The following is a 13,486-nucleotide window of genomic DNA, read 5'->3' as shown; positions in this document are numbered from 1 at the left end:
TCAGTAGGAAGGGAAAGGCTGTGACAGGTGGAGAGCAGTCAGGGCTTTCGTGTGGGTCTGGTGGAGATTTCCGTGAACACCTACGTGGAGGTGTCAGCGGGCTGTTGCACATCCAGGTAGGACATGGTTTAAGGGAGAAGTCTGGGTGGAGGTGGAAATATAATCTTGGTCCTTGCATCACATAGATGGTGTCTAATGCTGTGAGACTGGATAGATCCCTAAATGGTATGTGTAGAGCAGGCTCTCTCAGCTGACTACAAGGTGTGCGTGCGTGTGTGTGTGTGTGTAGGAGCACCCTTGGCCTTTGCCCATTAGATGCCAGCAGTACCACCACCACCATCCATAACAGCCTAAAATGTCACCAGACATTGCCAGATATCCCTGGCGTGCAAGATCCTCCCACTGGTATGGATCTGAGGACTAAACTTAATACAATCTGCCTAATATATAACCACCTCAGACTGGTCAAAACATCTTTGCTCCATTCCTTTTTCCTGTGCTTTCTGGTGCTGGGGATTGAACCCAGGGCCTCAAGCATGCTGAGCATGTACTCGAACCCTCAGCTGCACCCTGGACTACTGCATTTATTCTCATTCTCAGTTGACAACACTCTAAGGACTTTCGTAGGTATACAGAATAATAGGGAAGCTTTAAGTGACTGCTCACATTCCCACAGCAAATTGAGGGTGAGCCATGGGCTGGAACCCAGGGACCCACGAAGAGTCTCATGTTCTAGATGACACTGCTGTGAGGTTTGCTGGTGAGCAGAGGCAATTGGCTGTTCTCTGAACGTGTATTATATACACTTAGTGTTAGGTTGTAGAGACCTCTTCATTCATCTGCAAGGGCTGCAGGAGAATTTCTGCCCAAGGAGGAAGCAGCGCCGAGCCATTCAGGGCTCTGCCTCAGATCTCTGGCAGTTTAGCATGTTCTGTACCAGAAGAAGCTTGCCAGGAGACTCTGGCTCAATATTACACTACAACTCTTTTGAAAATCCAGAGGAGCTAGTAAAGTCCTCCCAGCTTTGCTGGTGTTTGCATTGGCATGGGTCTTGTGTGCATTTTTAAAATAAATTGAGGAAACACTGTGGCCTTAGAAAATGTCTTTGTTGTTTTTAACATACTGACTGAGAATTAAAAGTGTGTCCAGGAACTCTCCCTTTTGTACCTCAACAGCTTCAAAGCTGTCCCTTCCATTTTATTTGCTTTGGGTTTCTGAACATTGTTTTAGACTTCTCTAGTACTGGGCATTCTTACTGTTGAAATAGAGCCCCCAGGATTGGCAGTATACTTCATTTTGGTTGTAAAAACTCGTTCCGTTTTTTTTTTTTTTTTTCATTACTGGGGATCAAACTCAGGATCTTGCGCTTGCCAGGCAGGTGCGGTACCACTCCCTGCCCCCACCCCCCCCAAATACTCTTTGAGTTCAGCATTTTAATTTCTGGTGAAAGTTCTCAAAGCAAGACTAGTGAAATTACAAATCCAAACAGCTAAAAGCATAATTCAAAAGTGTGAGAATTTGCCTCCAGGTATAGATGCTCAAGTTTCAAATTACTTGTCCTTAGCTAAGTTTCACATATCTAATAGGACCAGTAGGAACTAAGAATAAGAAGGAGCTGTTGTACCTCTGGGAGAGGGCTGGGACTCCTTAGAGCTCAGCTTAGGGTGAAGCCCTTTCCGGAGTTGTGGAGGTTCCCGCCAAGCTTCAGAGCCTGGAGCTTTTGCTGTGGTGGCGGCATTGCCTAAGAGCCAGTTAAAACCAGCTGCTTACAGAGAGGTAGCTTCAGTACTGTGAGGCCACCCGGATGCTAAGCCTTTGCTAATCCCTGTCTCCAAAGAATTGATGCTGATCACATAGTGACTAGCCTGTGTGAAGGAATGAGAGCCAGTAAAAATAGAGAATATGGAGTTCCAGTTGACTTTTAAGTGCTCATCAGTGTTTGGGAAGAAAAAGCAGTAAGATTTGGAGGAGTCAGGAGCATGGCATCCTGCTGGATGGTGGATTTGAGCTGAATCAGAGAATTACCATGTGCAGGTCACCTCAGTGGCAACCCCAGTAAGGCATTTTCATGGGACACTGGCCGGCAGCCCGGCTGTGGTGAGTGAGGTATGCTTAAAGGGTGGGGTGAATTTCCAAGGAAGACCTTTGAGAGCCAAGTAAAGAAAGTTTCACTAGCGAGATGAAACCAACTGTATAGACTGGCACCAAGGAGAAGAGAGACAGCTCACTCTCTTCTGCCAGCCAGCCAACTGTTGTGAGTAATGTACAGATGAGAAGAGGATCCTGGTCAGGGAAGGGTGGGGCAACTTACAGGAGCTGCTCGGAATCTCTGAGAGGAAGCAGGACCAGCAGCCTCACCTGCCTTAGCGGAGGTGCCCTGTGGCCACGTGGCCAGGAGCTGGGATGAGGACCTCTCCTCATGTGTCCTTCCCAGAAGGGCTCTGGGCAGCTCTTTCCTCCCTTTGATGAATCTCCTTACTCTAGGAGATGACCACAAGAGCACTGCCTGCCAGCATCCCACCTGGCCCCTAGCACACCTGGTATTGCAGGAGATCTTTGAGGCTGGAGGTCCACATAGCATAGCACCTTTTCTGAAGTCACTGAAAGCGGGGGAAGTAAGTCTCAGCTAGGATCCTGGATATGCTGGTAGAACTTTAAATAATGTTTTCATTATTTATGTTGGAGTTTGATCCTTCAGGGTGGTTTTTTTTCTTTAAGGCTATGAGAGTTATCTTTGGCCTTGGGTAGCTTGGACAATGGGAGGATATAGAGAGGGTGTAGGATGGGGAAGGAGGAGGGCAGTAGGTGTGTGGGGGTGGTAGAGGAAGGACAGAGTGATGAATGATGGAGCATCGGATGGGTCGGTAGAGGGAGGATGAGTGGATACAGAAGTTCCACAGAATTATAAAGGTTAGTGACGAGCAACATAAAGACAGTTACAGAGAGAAGTAAGTATGTGAAGAGGTTTTACAGGGCTTTTTGGAATATACCCAGGAATCTGGACGTGTGGTGGTTCACACCTGTGATTGCAGCATTTGGGAAGCTGAGGCAGGAGGATCACTGTGAGTTTGATACCAATCTGAACTATATAGCAAGACCCTATCTCAAAAAACCAAAATAATAATAATAAAGATATTCGGGGGCAGGACAAGGGGCTTAGTGATAGAACCTTTGCCTGTATGCCCTACGTTTAATCTCCAGCACCACATACGCAAAAGGAAGTGGGGAGGGGACTATACTCAGCACACTTAGAACTGAGTTAAGCTTTTAAACAGTTTGGTAGTCAGAAGGCTGTAAACTAAGCCTGCCCTGCGATCAACCTTTATGCCTAAAAAGCGTTTTCCTTGTCTTTGGCTGTTTTTCACATGCATCCTTGGCGAAGACACTATGTACACCTTTAAATTTGGGGGAACTCATATGAAAATGGTTGAACATCAGTGTTAGGTCATCTGTAAGTCTCCCCGTGCTGAAGTGGCCCCACTCTGCACCAGCAGGTCTCCCGGACCAGCCAGCAGTCCCCAAGGAGGGGCCGGTTTGAACATTCCTGAGAATCTGCTCCTCATCCTGCCTGTTAATTCCAACAGCCTTAATTTCATTTCTAATCAGTGAGAAGTGTTAATGGGTTTGATCAGGCCCGGTCAGTCTCTGGCCTTGCACGTGGGCCAGGCCTTGTGAGCGGCCCCCACACCACAGTGTTTGTAGTGCAGATCGATACCAAACTTCGCACTAAACCCTATGTTCTTCTGTGTTTGCATTCAGTGCACTTAAGTGACACAGAAGGAGCCCTGGGCGGGCAAGCGCAGACCAGGACTGGCCCAGGAAGTGAGGAGGAGGAGGGCAGCCTGGTGTTGTCTGATGCCGCCATCAGTGTACACCAGGAGAGCATGCAGCAAACACTCCTGTCTTTTTATTAACCTGTGTGGACCTTTTCATTTATTTAAACCAAATCACGGGGCCAGGGATTTAGCTCAGTGGTTTCGCCACTCGATTCTGGTACCAAAACAAAACAAAACAAAATAAACCTAATCACAATAAAAGCGAAATAAAGGGGCAGGTATGTGAACATTTCTGTGTTATAGTGGTTTATCCAGGTAAGTACAGATGCACATAAAAAAGGAGCAGCCCACAGAGCCCTTGGGGAGACAGCCTCTTATCATTAGGAACTTCAGCCTGCTTTTCCTGGAAGGTTAGAAAACATCTGGCTCACCAGAGCAGCCTGTTTCACAGTCCCTTCATTCAGTTTACTGATCCTTCAGTCTACTCTGTGTGACACACAAATAATGAGCAGGGACAGGGCAGCCTGCTCTCCCGATAGTACTGTACTGTCTGCTGGTGAGTAGCCATAAAAGTGTCAGGGCCTGAGGATGTGGCTCAGAGGTGGAGCACTTGCCTAGGATGCTCGAGGCCCTGGGTTCGTTCAGTTCTCAGCACTGAGGGGTGCAGGGCTGGCACAGGTAATGCTTTGGCCTACAGTTAGCATTAATATGGATTCAAGCATCCCTAACTGCGGAAAGCCAAAATGCTCCCAAATCAAAACTCTGTGAGCACCAGTATAATGTCACAAGTGGAAAATTCCACACCACAAAATGTTTTATGAACAAAATTATTAAAATACTGTATAAAATTAGCTTCAGGCTATGTGTATAAGATATATATGAATTTGTGTATAGACTTGGAGCCCAACCCTAAGATACCTCATTATGTACATGCAAATATTCCAAATCTGGAACACAGTCCCAGGCATTTCAGGTAAGGGTTGCTCAGTGTGTACTCCTCTTTGGAAAGGTTGTTTAGACTTATGTAGGATTTGGGGGAAGAACTCTGATCCTGAAGGTGATCCGCACATAAGATGACTGGCTAGGCGTACCCCCTTGCTCTTCCACAGGGGCAGCTGTAAACTATTACGAAAACCAAATCAGACGATTATAGTTTTTAGGTTTGCTTTGAGAACAGGCTCACAAGTACTAGATCTTAGATTGTTTCAGAAGATCGTAAGGGGTGGCACTGAACTTATGTCCACAACTGTTCTCTGTAAATATGTTTTAGAAAATTAGCCTTACTGCATTGTGGTAGTGCAATGCAGAGCTGATCCAGCCACTGTAATCAAGCAGCCTCTTCCCCAACACTGGTGAGCATAGAGGCCGCTCTGCATAGCTGGTGCTCAGCCTGGCCACTGACCAATCTGAACTCAGGCCCTGGTGCTCACAGATCTGTGGGTCAAAGCCAAAGGGTACGGACCTGCTCCAAGCAGTGTAGCCTTTGAAAACCCATCTCTGTCCAAGTCAGATGGACCCTCGGATCTGGACCTTAGACCTGAAGTCAGATATAAAAGTTTATTTTGTTTTGAGATGGGGTTTTGCTTGAGTTCTTGGTCTCACATGGTCCTCCTGCCTCAGCCTCCCGAATAGCTGGGAGTACAGAGGTGCACCAACATGCCCAACCAGCAGTTCTGTTCTGGTTTCGAGTATTCAGACCCACTATTAGCAGGGATGAATTGGTTTTGGCAAATCCCTATGAGATTGGAGCAGATTCCTCGTAGAGGAAGGGCTTTTTGCACTGAATTCACTAGGGTTTGTAATCATGCTATTGGCCTTAATTTTAGCGTGGATCAGAGTTGAATGCAGTGTCATCTGGAATCATCTGATACATCCACCCTTTGATCTGTTTTCCTTATTAGTAATGGCACAACTGTTACAGGAGATAACTCACTGATGTCAGGTTAGTTAATATTTGGCACCTGCTTTCCTGCAGATTAAAGTTGAAGAGTCGCTAGGCCCCAGAAGAGGGTGATCATTTGTATTGCCAAATGCTACTTTTTGGCTGGAGTTGGCCACCAGAACCTGTTACGCCGGGTCTTAGAAGTTGAACAGAACCTGAAGTGTGGATGGGTCTCCCCATTTTGAGCAACCCCATCCACTGTTGGGAAAGGCACCTCCTGCTTGGCCTCCTGCCCTGGAGTGCCCAGCACAAGCTGTTCTTGGAATCTGCACCAGCTTTTTCCTCCGCAGTTGGTATTATGTTGCCTGTGTTCTGTGATCCCCTTGTGACCCCTACAATCCTGAACACCGGGAGTCTGGATTATAAAGTGGTTTTGAAATAGTTTGCTCCCTCTCTCTTTGAATTGATGGTAGTTAATTTGGAGAAAGAGGGCTGGCGATTTAGCTCAGTGGTTCCCCCACCTGCCTCGCAAGCAGAAGGACCTGAGTTTGCTCCCCGGTACTGAAAAACAAATTTGGAGAGAAAAAAACAGGTCTCTTGTTCTGGGCTGGGGACGTGGCCCCGTGATAGAGCACTTGCCTAGCATGTGCGGGGCCCTGGGTTCCATCCAGCCCTGCGGGGCCGGGAGGTGTGGGTGATAGGTCTTGTTCCTCAAGCCACCTTTCTGTACCAGTTTAACATGAGCCACTCCAGTATGCCACTCTTTGGGTAAAAGGGATTAGCATTTTTCTTCATGAAAGGCACATGCCCTCCTTAGTCATCACACTGAATGGTCCAAAGACTGGGACACTTGAGTGGAAATCTGAAAGTACACAACTTTATTCCTCCCTCTGCCACATCCATGGAACCCATTTTATTTATCTGTTAAGGGGGAAGGTACACCAGCTCCAGCATAGCCATGTATTCCTTTCCGCAAGTATTGCAGACAGTCATAAGGCTGTACCTGCTTAAAAAGCCTGTAGGAAGTGTAGAGCTTCGGACTAGAAAGCAGTGAAAAGAATAAAGGGGGAAGTTTTCATGGAAAACAAATGCTGTTTGCTTTTCAGGTTTTCATTTCTCAGTGCATTTTTCCTGTGCAGACTGGCTCTGAATCTTTTGGGAACCTAAGCTGCTGTCGCTCTCCTGGTCATTCTGGGTGCATGAATGCTGTCCGGAGTGCTGAGTCAGAGCAGCTGCCTGTGGTGCCTTGCTTCCCACCTCCTGCCAGGCCCCACACGGTGGAGTCTGAGAGCCCTTTGCCACCCCAGCCCAGCCTTGGCTGAGCCAGTGGGGGCTGTGGCTGCTGAGATAGTTGGCAGCTGGCAGGTGTGTCGCATTTTGGCATCTCACACACCACCTGCTCTACTCAGTGGTGCTGTGCCCTCGACGGGCCAGCTCACCTTGCTGGCTGGAGATCATGCATGTCTCGGAACACGCTAAGTGCTGTGTAGCACCAGTCACATAGTTGATGCTCTTTCACGCTGGCTGCCCACCCTCCCTGTCCACCTACCTCTTCAGGGTGTTTTACTCAGCAATTCCACCAAGCAGCTAGAGACATACTTCCTGTTTTGGGGGTCTTCTACAGGGCAGGGGGCAAAAGCAGTCTCCATGCATGCCCTCCACTGAAGAACCTGGGGAAACTGTAATCTCATACTCCCCATTCATGGCGGTTTTGGCCTCTGCAGGGGCATTTTTCTTAGAATACAGTTTGTCAGCCTCCTGAGCCAGCCATTTTGTGTCTGCTCCTAGAACCTTAAATCTGTATTGGATTTATGGAGGGCAGCTGACGTGGCAGGAAGAAGAGCGACGCAGGGTCTCCTGGTGAGCTGGTGCAGGCCAGGAAGCAGTACCCAGCCTCCCCTCCCAGGTGTGCGTGTCTACACCCACTGCCATGGAGCTGGGGGCGTTGTGTGCCTCCAGCTAACACCCCCACAGAGCCCTGCAGGCTCTCCTGGGGCCTCGGGGCTGCGTCCAGATGGGTGGCATGATCCAGTCTCCAACCTACACAGCGGTTTACAGACCTGGCTTTGGAAGGGTGATTGTTCCTGTGACTGGGGAGGAAGGTGTCAAATACTCCAGGCTGTAGTCTGAGAAATACCTGTTTTCAGTTATGAATTCAACAGGTCCTGGTGTCGGCACATCTCGTGTCTCCTTACTAAAAAGAAAAGTAAGACCGTGAAGCCTTTTCCATGTAGCCAAGTGGCATAGAAAGTGCCTTTGGGCTAGACATGGTACTGCATGGCTGTAATCCCAGGACTCACTCAGGCTGAGCCAGGAGGATCACCATGAGTTCCAGACCAGCCTGGGCTACATAGTGAGTTCAAGACCAGCCTGAACTACAGTGAGACCCTGTCTTCCCCCCCGGCCCAAAAAAATGCTTTTAGGAATGGGGAAGAACTCTTATGGGGTGGCAAGATAGACCAAAACAGTGCAGTTCCTCAGACTTGGTTTTGAGTCCTTTCTCTGCCTCTTACCAGCCTGACCTTGAACACGAATTAGTGGTGCAGAAACTGGGCGTCTCTTGGGGATATGATAATGCTCACCTGACTTGCAGGGCAGAGGCGAAAATTAAAGATAGCAAAGGACAGCGTCCAGAGCATGCACGGTCCCTGGCACTGGGTGGATAGTCGCTGTTTCTGCCACGTTGTCTTCGTTACATCCTACCCAGCAGTAAAAGTGGGGCCTCCTGAGTGGGAAGGGTGAGGCATTGTCATGAAGCAGGAAATAGGAAACCATGGCCACGTTGGTGGGGAAGGCTGGCACCAGCTGGTCAGCATGTTGCGAGATGAGCAGTGTCTCCGGCCACCTGCTCTTGGGTGGTGATTCGGTGAGAAGTTCAACTTTGAAACGTCCTGACTCTTGGTCTGCTGAGGTTGTAGGACAAGGGCAGCCTTGGACCTTGTCTGTGACTGAGATGATGTCCTGCTCCCTGGGGACTGTTAGAGCCTCTCTTGGTTTGGTTGTCAAGTTGCACTACTGTGTTGCTGTCACTGACTGTCTTCGCTCTCTTCCAGGGGCTCCATGGGCCTTACCCCTTCGGCCAGTCTTAAACGGGTGTCAGCAAGAAGAAAAATTAACAGAAGGCCCGACTTTGGGGGGAGGGCAGGGGGTTCCTCTGGATTGCAGACCACGCCGCACGGACCCTGCTCTGCCTCCCATCCCAGAAGAGGAGGAAGCAGCAGAACAGACTGGTTGGAGTGGACTCAGTGTGCATGTGTGAATGCCGATCGCAGGGATGGTCTTGAGGCTACCAAGAAATCCATGCAGCCACCTTGGGTTTTGTTCCTTAGTTGTCAGTCTGAGTCATTGGGTCCCTCGGGAAAGGAAAAAAAGTTTTAAATGGGGGAAAATAAGCCATCTTTGTAAACAAAAATGATTTTGCCTACAGAGGTTGTAGTTCTGAGCACGTTAATTTTTCCTCTCCTCCCCCTGTTATTTTTTAATGAGGGCAGGATACTCTAGAACACTGCTTGCTCTGGAAGCAGTCGGCATGGCGTGCGGGCTTCTGTGGGTCGGTGCCGTGCCACATGCCGCCAGAAGGCTGGACCCGTTTGTCCCTAAAGGCATCAGCCAGTGAGTTCACCCTTTCTTCCCTTTAATCCTCTGTTGATTTACACCTTTGACATTTGTATGTGTTGGCCCTGTGGCTTGTTAACCTCTCTGAAGACCAGGCTTCCCTGTGCGGCACAGAGGGAGCCTTGAGGACAGGTCTCGGTAATGGGTTTCTGAGGCAGAGAGGCGCCTTCTGCACATGCCCATCGCATTCCGATTGCTCTCCTTGCGCATCTCTCAAGCCGAGGGAAACGCTGCTTACTGTGCTCCCCGCTCTGCACGGCTCCCAGGTGCCCCGGGGGTGGTGCTGCCACACTGCACACCCAGCCTCCGCACTGGGAGGTGGCCGCAGCTCACTTCCAGCGTGCAGCAGGCGGGCCAGTGAGAGGTATCCCATGCTTCTTTCTCTGCTGTCACACTACTCCTGCCCTCTTTTTCCCTGCAGTCGTCCTTTGTGGTGTTTTCACAGCCTGTCAGTGGAGGCTGATTTATAGATACGGAGATACAGCCCCAAGCCTGGAATTGGTCATGGGGAAGGCCACGGTCACCACTGGGCCTTGGAGACCACATTTAGATGGAGGCAAGACCCCACCCCAGCAGGACGCCCAGGCTTTGGTGGAGAGGTGGGCAAGGGCAGCCCCACTGGAGCAGGGGCTCACTGCTCTCGGGCAGCAGGTCGAGGTGTGGACGCCTCCATGGGAAGCTTGAACCAGGATAGAACAGCTGTCTGCCAAAGATACAAGATATGCAAAGTCCCTCTTTTCTTCTTGCCAGGGGTGTGGCTCAGGGGTGCGGTCCAGGGGCCCCTGCCTGTGACCACACCCCCATCTGCACTGGGGGTGGGTGGGTGAGAAAAGCAGGGCGTCCAGGGGATGAGGGGCTGCAAGGGTCCTGTAGCCTGGGTGTGGGTGAGGGTCTGCCTGTCTGTCTGTTTGGGTGTCTGAGTTCCAAAAGATGTATGTTGTGTTCCTCCTCATCTCCTCTGAGACTGTTTTTAAATGTTTGATTGTAGGTGAGAACCTTGTATGAATTCCCCCTTCACTTCTCCACTCCCAGAAAACAAAAGGGGAATAAACTTAGTTCGCTCCAGAAGCCTTGGACAAGAATGGAGTCTGCCACGGAGAAAGGCCTGCGGCTGGGGCTGGACTGGGGCTTCCCTGGAGCACCTATTTTCTATGCACACAGTACCCCATTCCTAGCAGAGCCGAGGGGAGCTTTCTGGGTGCTGCACCACAGGTCTCAGGGTGGCTTTTTGTTTCAAAGTCCCTTTAGACCCATTTTGCTGCTGCTGCTGCTCCTGGTGCCAATCCCCTAGGACACTGCCACTTGGAATGCACATGTGGCCCCTCTTCTGCTTGCTAGCCTTGAAGCAGTGCCATCTCCAGCTGCCCCTGGCAGGATCCTGGGCGGCTTTCCACCCCACTTTCCTGCCTTCCCTGTCTGGCCCACACTGGTGCCCTAACCTGGGTTCCCAGCAAGGGCTTCATTGGCCCTTGCTGCCAGACCTTCAGGCCGGACCTGCCAGAGTTGTCCTGCTCCTCTTGCTTGTAGGCAGCCTCACCTGGCGTCCCAGGTACCGTGCTTCCTTCCCGGAGACATCTCTGCACATCTGTGGAGAGTTGTTGCTGCAGGGGGCCAGAGCAGGCGCAAGCTTTGACCGATCGATGGCTTCGCCAGGGCTGGAGGAGGGCGTTGGCACCGTTAATTCTTTCTCCCTTGTAGGGTCTGAGCAGTGCCTGGCGCCCCTTCCTCCCCTGTCTAGTGGAGTGGTAGAGGCCACCTCTGAGCCCCAGTAGTCCCTGCTCCCCAGAATGCTCATGCGCAGCAGGCCACGTCTGGGCAGAACCCCCAGCATCTGGCACCCTGGAGGTGAGCCAGGCACCGTCCTTGGGTGACAGGGCCTAAACCGAGTTGGGAGATGGAGGAGTGCAGTCCAGGGAAGATCCTGTCTGTGTGCACGGAGTGTGGGGTGTGTGTGTGGATGTGTGTGCACGTGTGCATGCCAGTTTTCTTTTTGGTGTGGGACGGTTGAATTTGGGGCGTTTTCCTGTAAGAAACAGTTTCTCTCTCCTAGCAAGGACTGGCTGTAGCCTACACCTGTCAAAGGCACATCGTGCCCAGAGAGAACTCACTGAGCAGGCTGGTGGCCTGAAGGCTGCCCAGGTGGGAAGTGGGTGAGAGAATGAACCCTCCCCAAATTCAGTCTGAGCCCCAGCAGGAGGGCCAGGCAGGGTTGCTAGGGCTCAGGCACAGCTGATCCCACCCCGCCTGCCATGTGTCACCTTCCTTCCTTCCCTTTGTCCTGTGGTTGCGTGCGGGCATGGTAGTGCTGCCCCTTCCACCTGGACAGCGGTGTGTGTGGCAAGCTAGCTGGTGGGTGCCTGTGGTGGGGCCTCATGGTGCCTAGGAGGAGATGAAGATGAGGTTTTCCTTACTGTGTAAATGAATATTTGTATGATTAAATTAACACACACAAAAACTTGCTGCATGTGTGTCTGTTTTCTTGCACCCTAAACCTGCAGTGACCTGCGGGCCCCCACAATGGCTCTGTGATGTTCACTTGCCGTCTCTGGGTCTTTCCCTCTTGCCAGTGGGAACAGACCACGAGTTCATTGTATTTGGGGGAAATGAGTCCTGGGATTACAGTTGGATCTGGTGCCTTGCCCAGTGCCTGGCGACTAGAAGGTGGCCTTGGGTCACTAGAGTGCTTTGCCTCCGTTGGTCACCACGCCGCCCCTGAACATAAAAAAGAGCGGCCACATTGGTGCTTCTCACCCAGCAAGCATCACGGGCACGCGGGACAAGGCAGAGCGACGTGAACATCCTTCCTCTTGGGAAAGCAGGCAAGCTGGCAGTCGGGGGAGCCCCCATTCCCAACTGGACCCCCAGCTCCTGAGGTTTAGAAGAGCACATTTTAGTGTTTCCAGGGTGGCTGGGCATAGTTACTGTGAGCCCTCCTGGTTTAGGGTGGCCCGGGAACCTGAGGCGGCTAAACCGCAAACCTTCCAGGCATCTTCACAAGGCGGCTGATGACCTTGATGGGGCAGGAAGCAGATGTTACTAATCAACCAGTATGACGGCAAGTGGGTTTACTGGCCGCCTCTCCAAATGAGCTCAGATCTCACCGCGTCACCGCCCGGGTGTGTTGTATTGTAGGTGACGTCAGAGGGGAGGGCTCCGCCTGAGCCTCAGGTCAGTGGCTGAGGCAGGCTGGGACCTGTTGCAGCCTCTCATCTACAGAGTCCTGAATTGGGCCTTCTGCCTCCCTGGCAGAGCTGTGTTCTAAACGATGGCTGTGGGCTAGGGAATTGTGTGTAGGAGTGGGCAGGGGTGGGGATCCCGGCCACCCATGTAGACGTCTCGGTGAGGGGATCTGGCCAGGCCACACGGGGCCCTGGTCCCTTGCTTGAAGGCCTGAGTAAAGACTCAGCAGCCTGGTGCAGCCCAGGGAGGAGCCTATGAGACCCTGGGGCAAGCGTCCTTGACCCGTGACGGCAGCTGCATCCTGCTTCCTTCCAGGCACCTGCAGCTGTTTGTTCTCTGCAGGAGAGGGCCCTACCCCATCGCTGGGTCCCTGGCAGCACCGACCCACTCCCAGACCGTCCCCGACACCCCTTCTGCTGGACAGGTATTTGCTTGGCAGAATCTGTTTGTCTTTGGGGCTGTAACCTGTCAAGAAGTCACCGGGCCCTGAGCGAAGGGAGCAAGTTTGGTGGTAGCTGCTGACCTGAGCCATTCCCACGGGGGCTGGGTGACAGGGCGGGGGGGCTCTCAGCTGATCTGGGGAGGGGCACCTGCAGGGGTCCGGCCCTCCTGGTGGAACAAACAGGTGCTTCACACCACCTCCCGGGCAGCTCAGGTTGTAGCATGTGCCACCCACCCTGAGAAGGCCCCTCCCTCGGCCACCTGCTGTGACCCAGTGTTTCCCACACACCACCCAGGGTCCAGCCCTGGCCACTGCCAAGAGAACAGGCCCCAGGCATGCTTGTTACTGCCCCCTCTTTGAAAGATGGGAGGGGAGCAGCAGTGGGTGAAGGGCTCTGGGCGTTGGTCTCCAGGAGATGGAGACTAGCTAGTTCAGTAACCAGGACCACATCCTCTGTAACCCTTAGTTCTGAGATGCTGCAGTCGGGCAGTCTTGACTGAACTTGAACATGTTAACATGGAGGTTCTGATTTACCAGGTCTTTCAGGTCGGTGGGTGCCGGGGTCAGCGTGCACAGTGCTGTGTGAGGGGC

General features: G+C 51.7%; 1 protein-coding gene across 3 annotated transcripts in view; it reads left to right on the top strand.

The window, feature by feature from the left end:
• Window positions 1-11,728, top strand: part of Ilrun (inflammation and lipid regulator with UBA-like and NBR1-like domains) — a 74,588-nt gene extending 62,860 nt beyond the window's left edge. For all 3 annotated transcript variants that reach the window (XR_002395727.2, XM_004846737.3, XM_004846735.3), the window contains one exon: window positions 8,712-11,728. Coding sequence is in view for 2 of the 3 variants with exons in the window: in XM_004846737.3 (XP_004846794.1) it covers window positions 8,712-8,747 (36 nt within the window). In the remaining variant the exon portion in view is untranslated. The remainder of the gene's footprint in view (window positions 1-8,711) is intronic.
• The last annotated feature ends 1,758 nt before the right edge of the window (window positions 11,729-13,486 follow it).

The sequence above is a fragment of the Heterocephalus glaber genome, unplaced genomic scaffold, assembly GCF_053883595.1.
Source record: "Heterocephalus glaber isolate CG9 unplaced genomic scaffold, H.glaber_assembly_v1.0 deba00001141, whole genome shotgun sequence".
Taxonomy (NCBI): Eukaryota; Metazoa; Chordata; class Mammalia; order Rodentia; family Bathyergidae; genus Heterocephalus; species Heterocephalus glaber.
The sequence above is the reverse complement of the archived record's forward strand: the minus strand, read 5'-3'. Positions and strand labels throughout refer to the sequence as shown.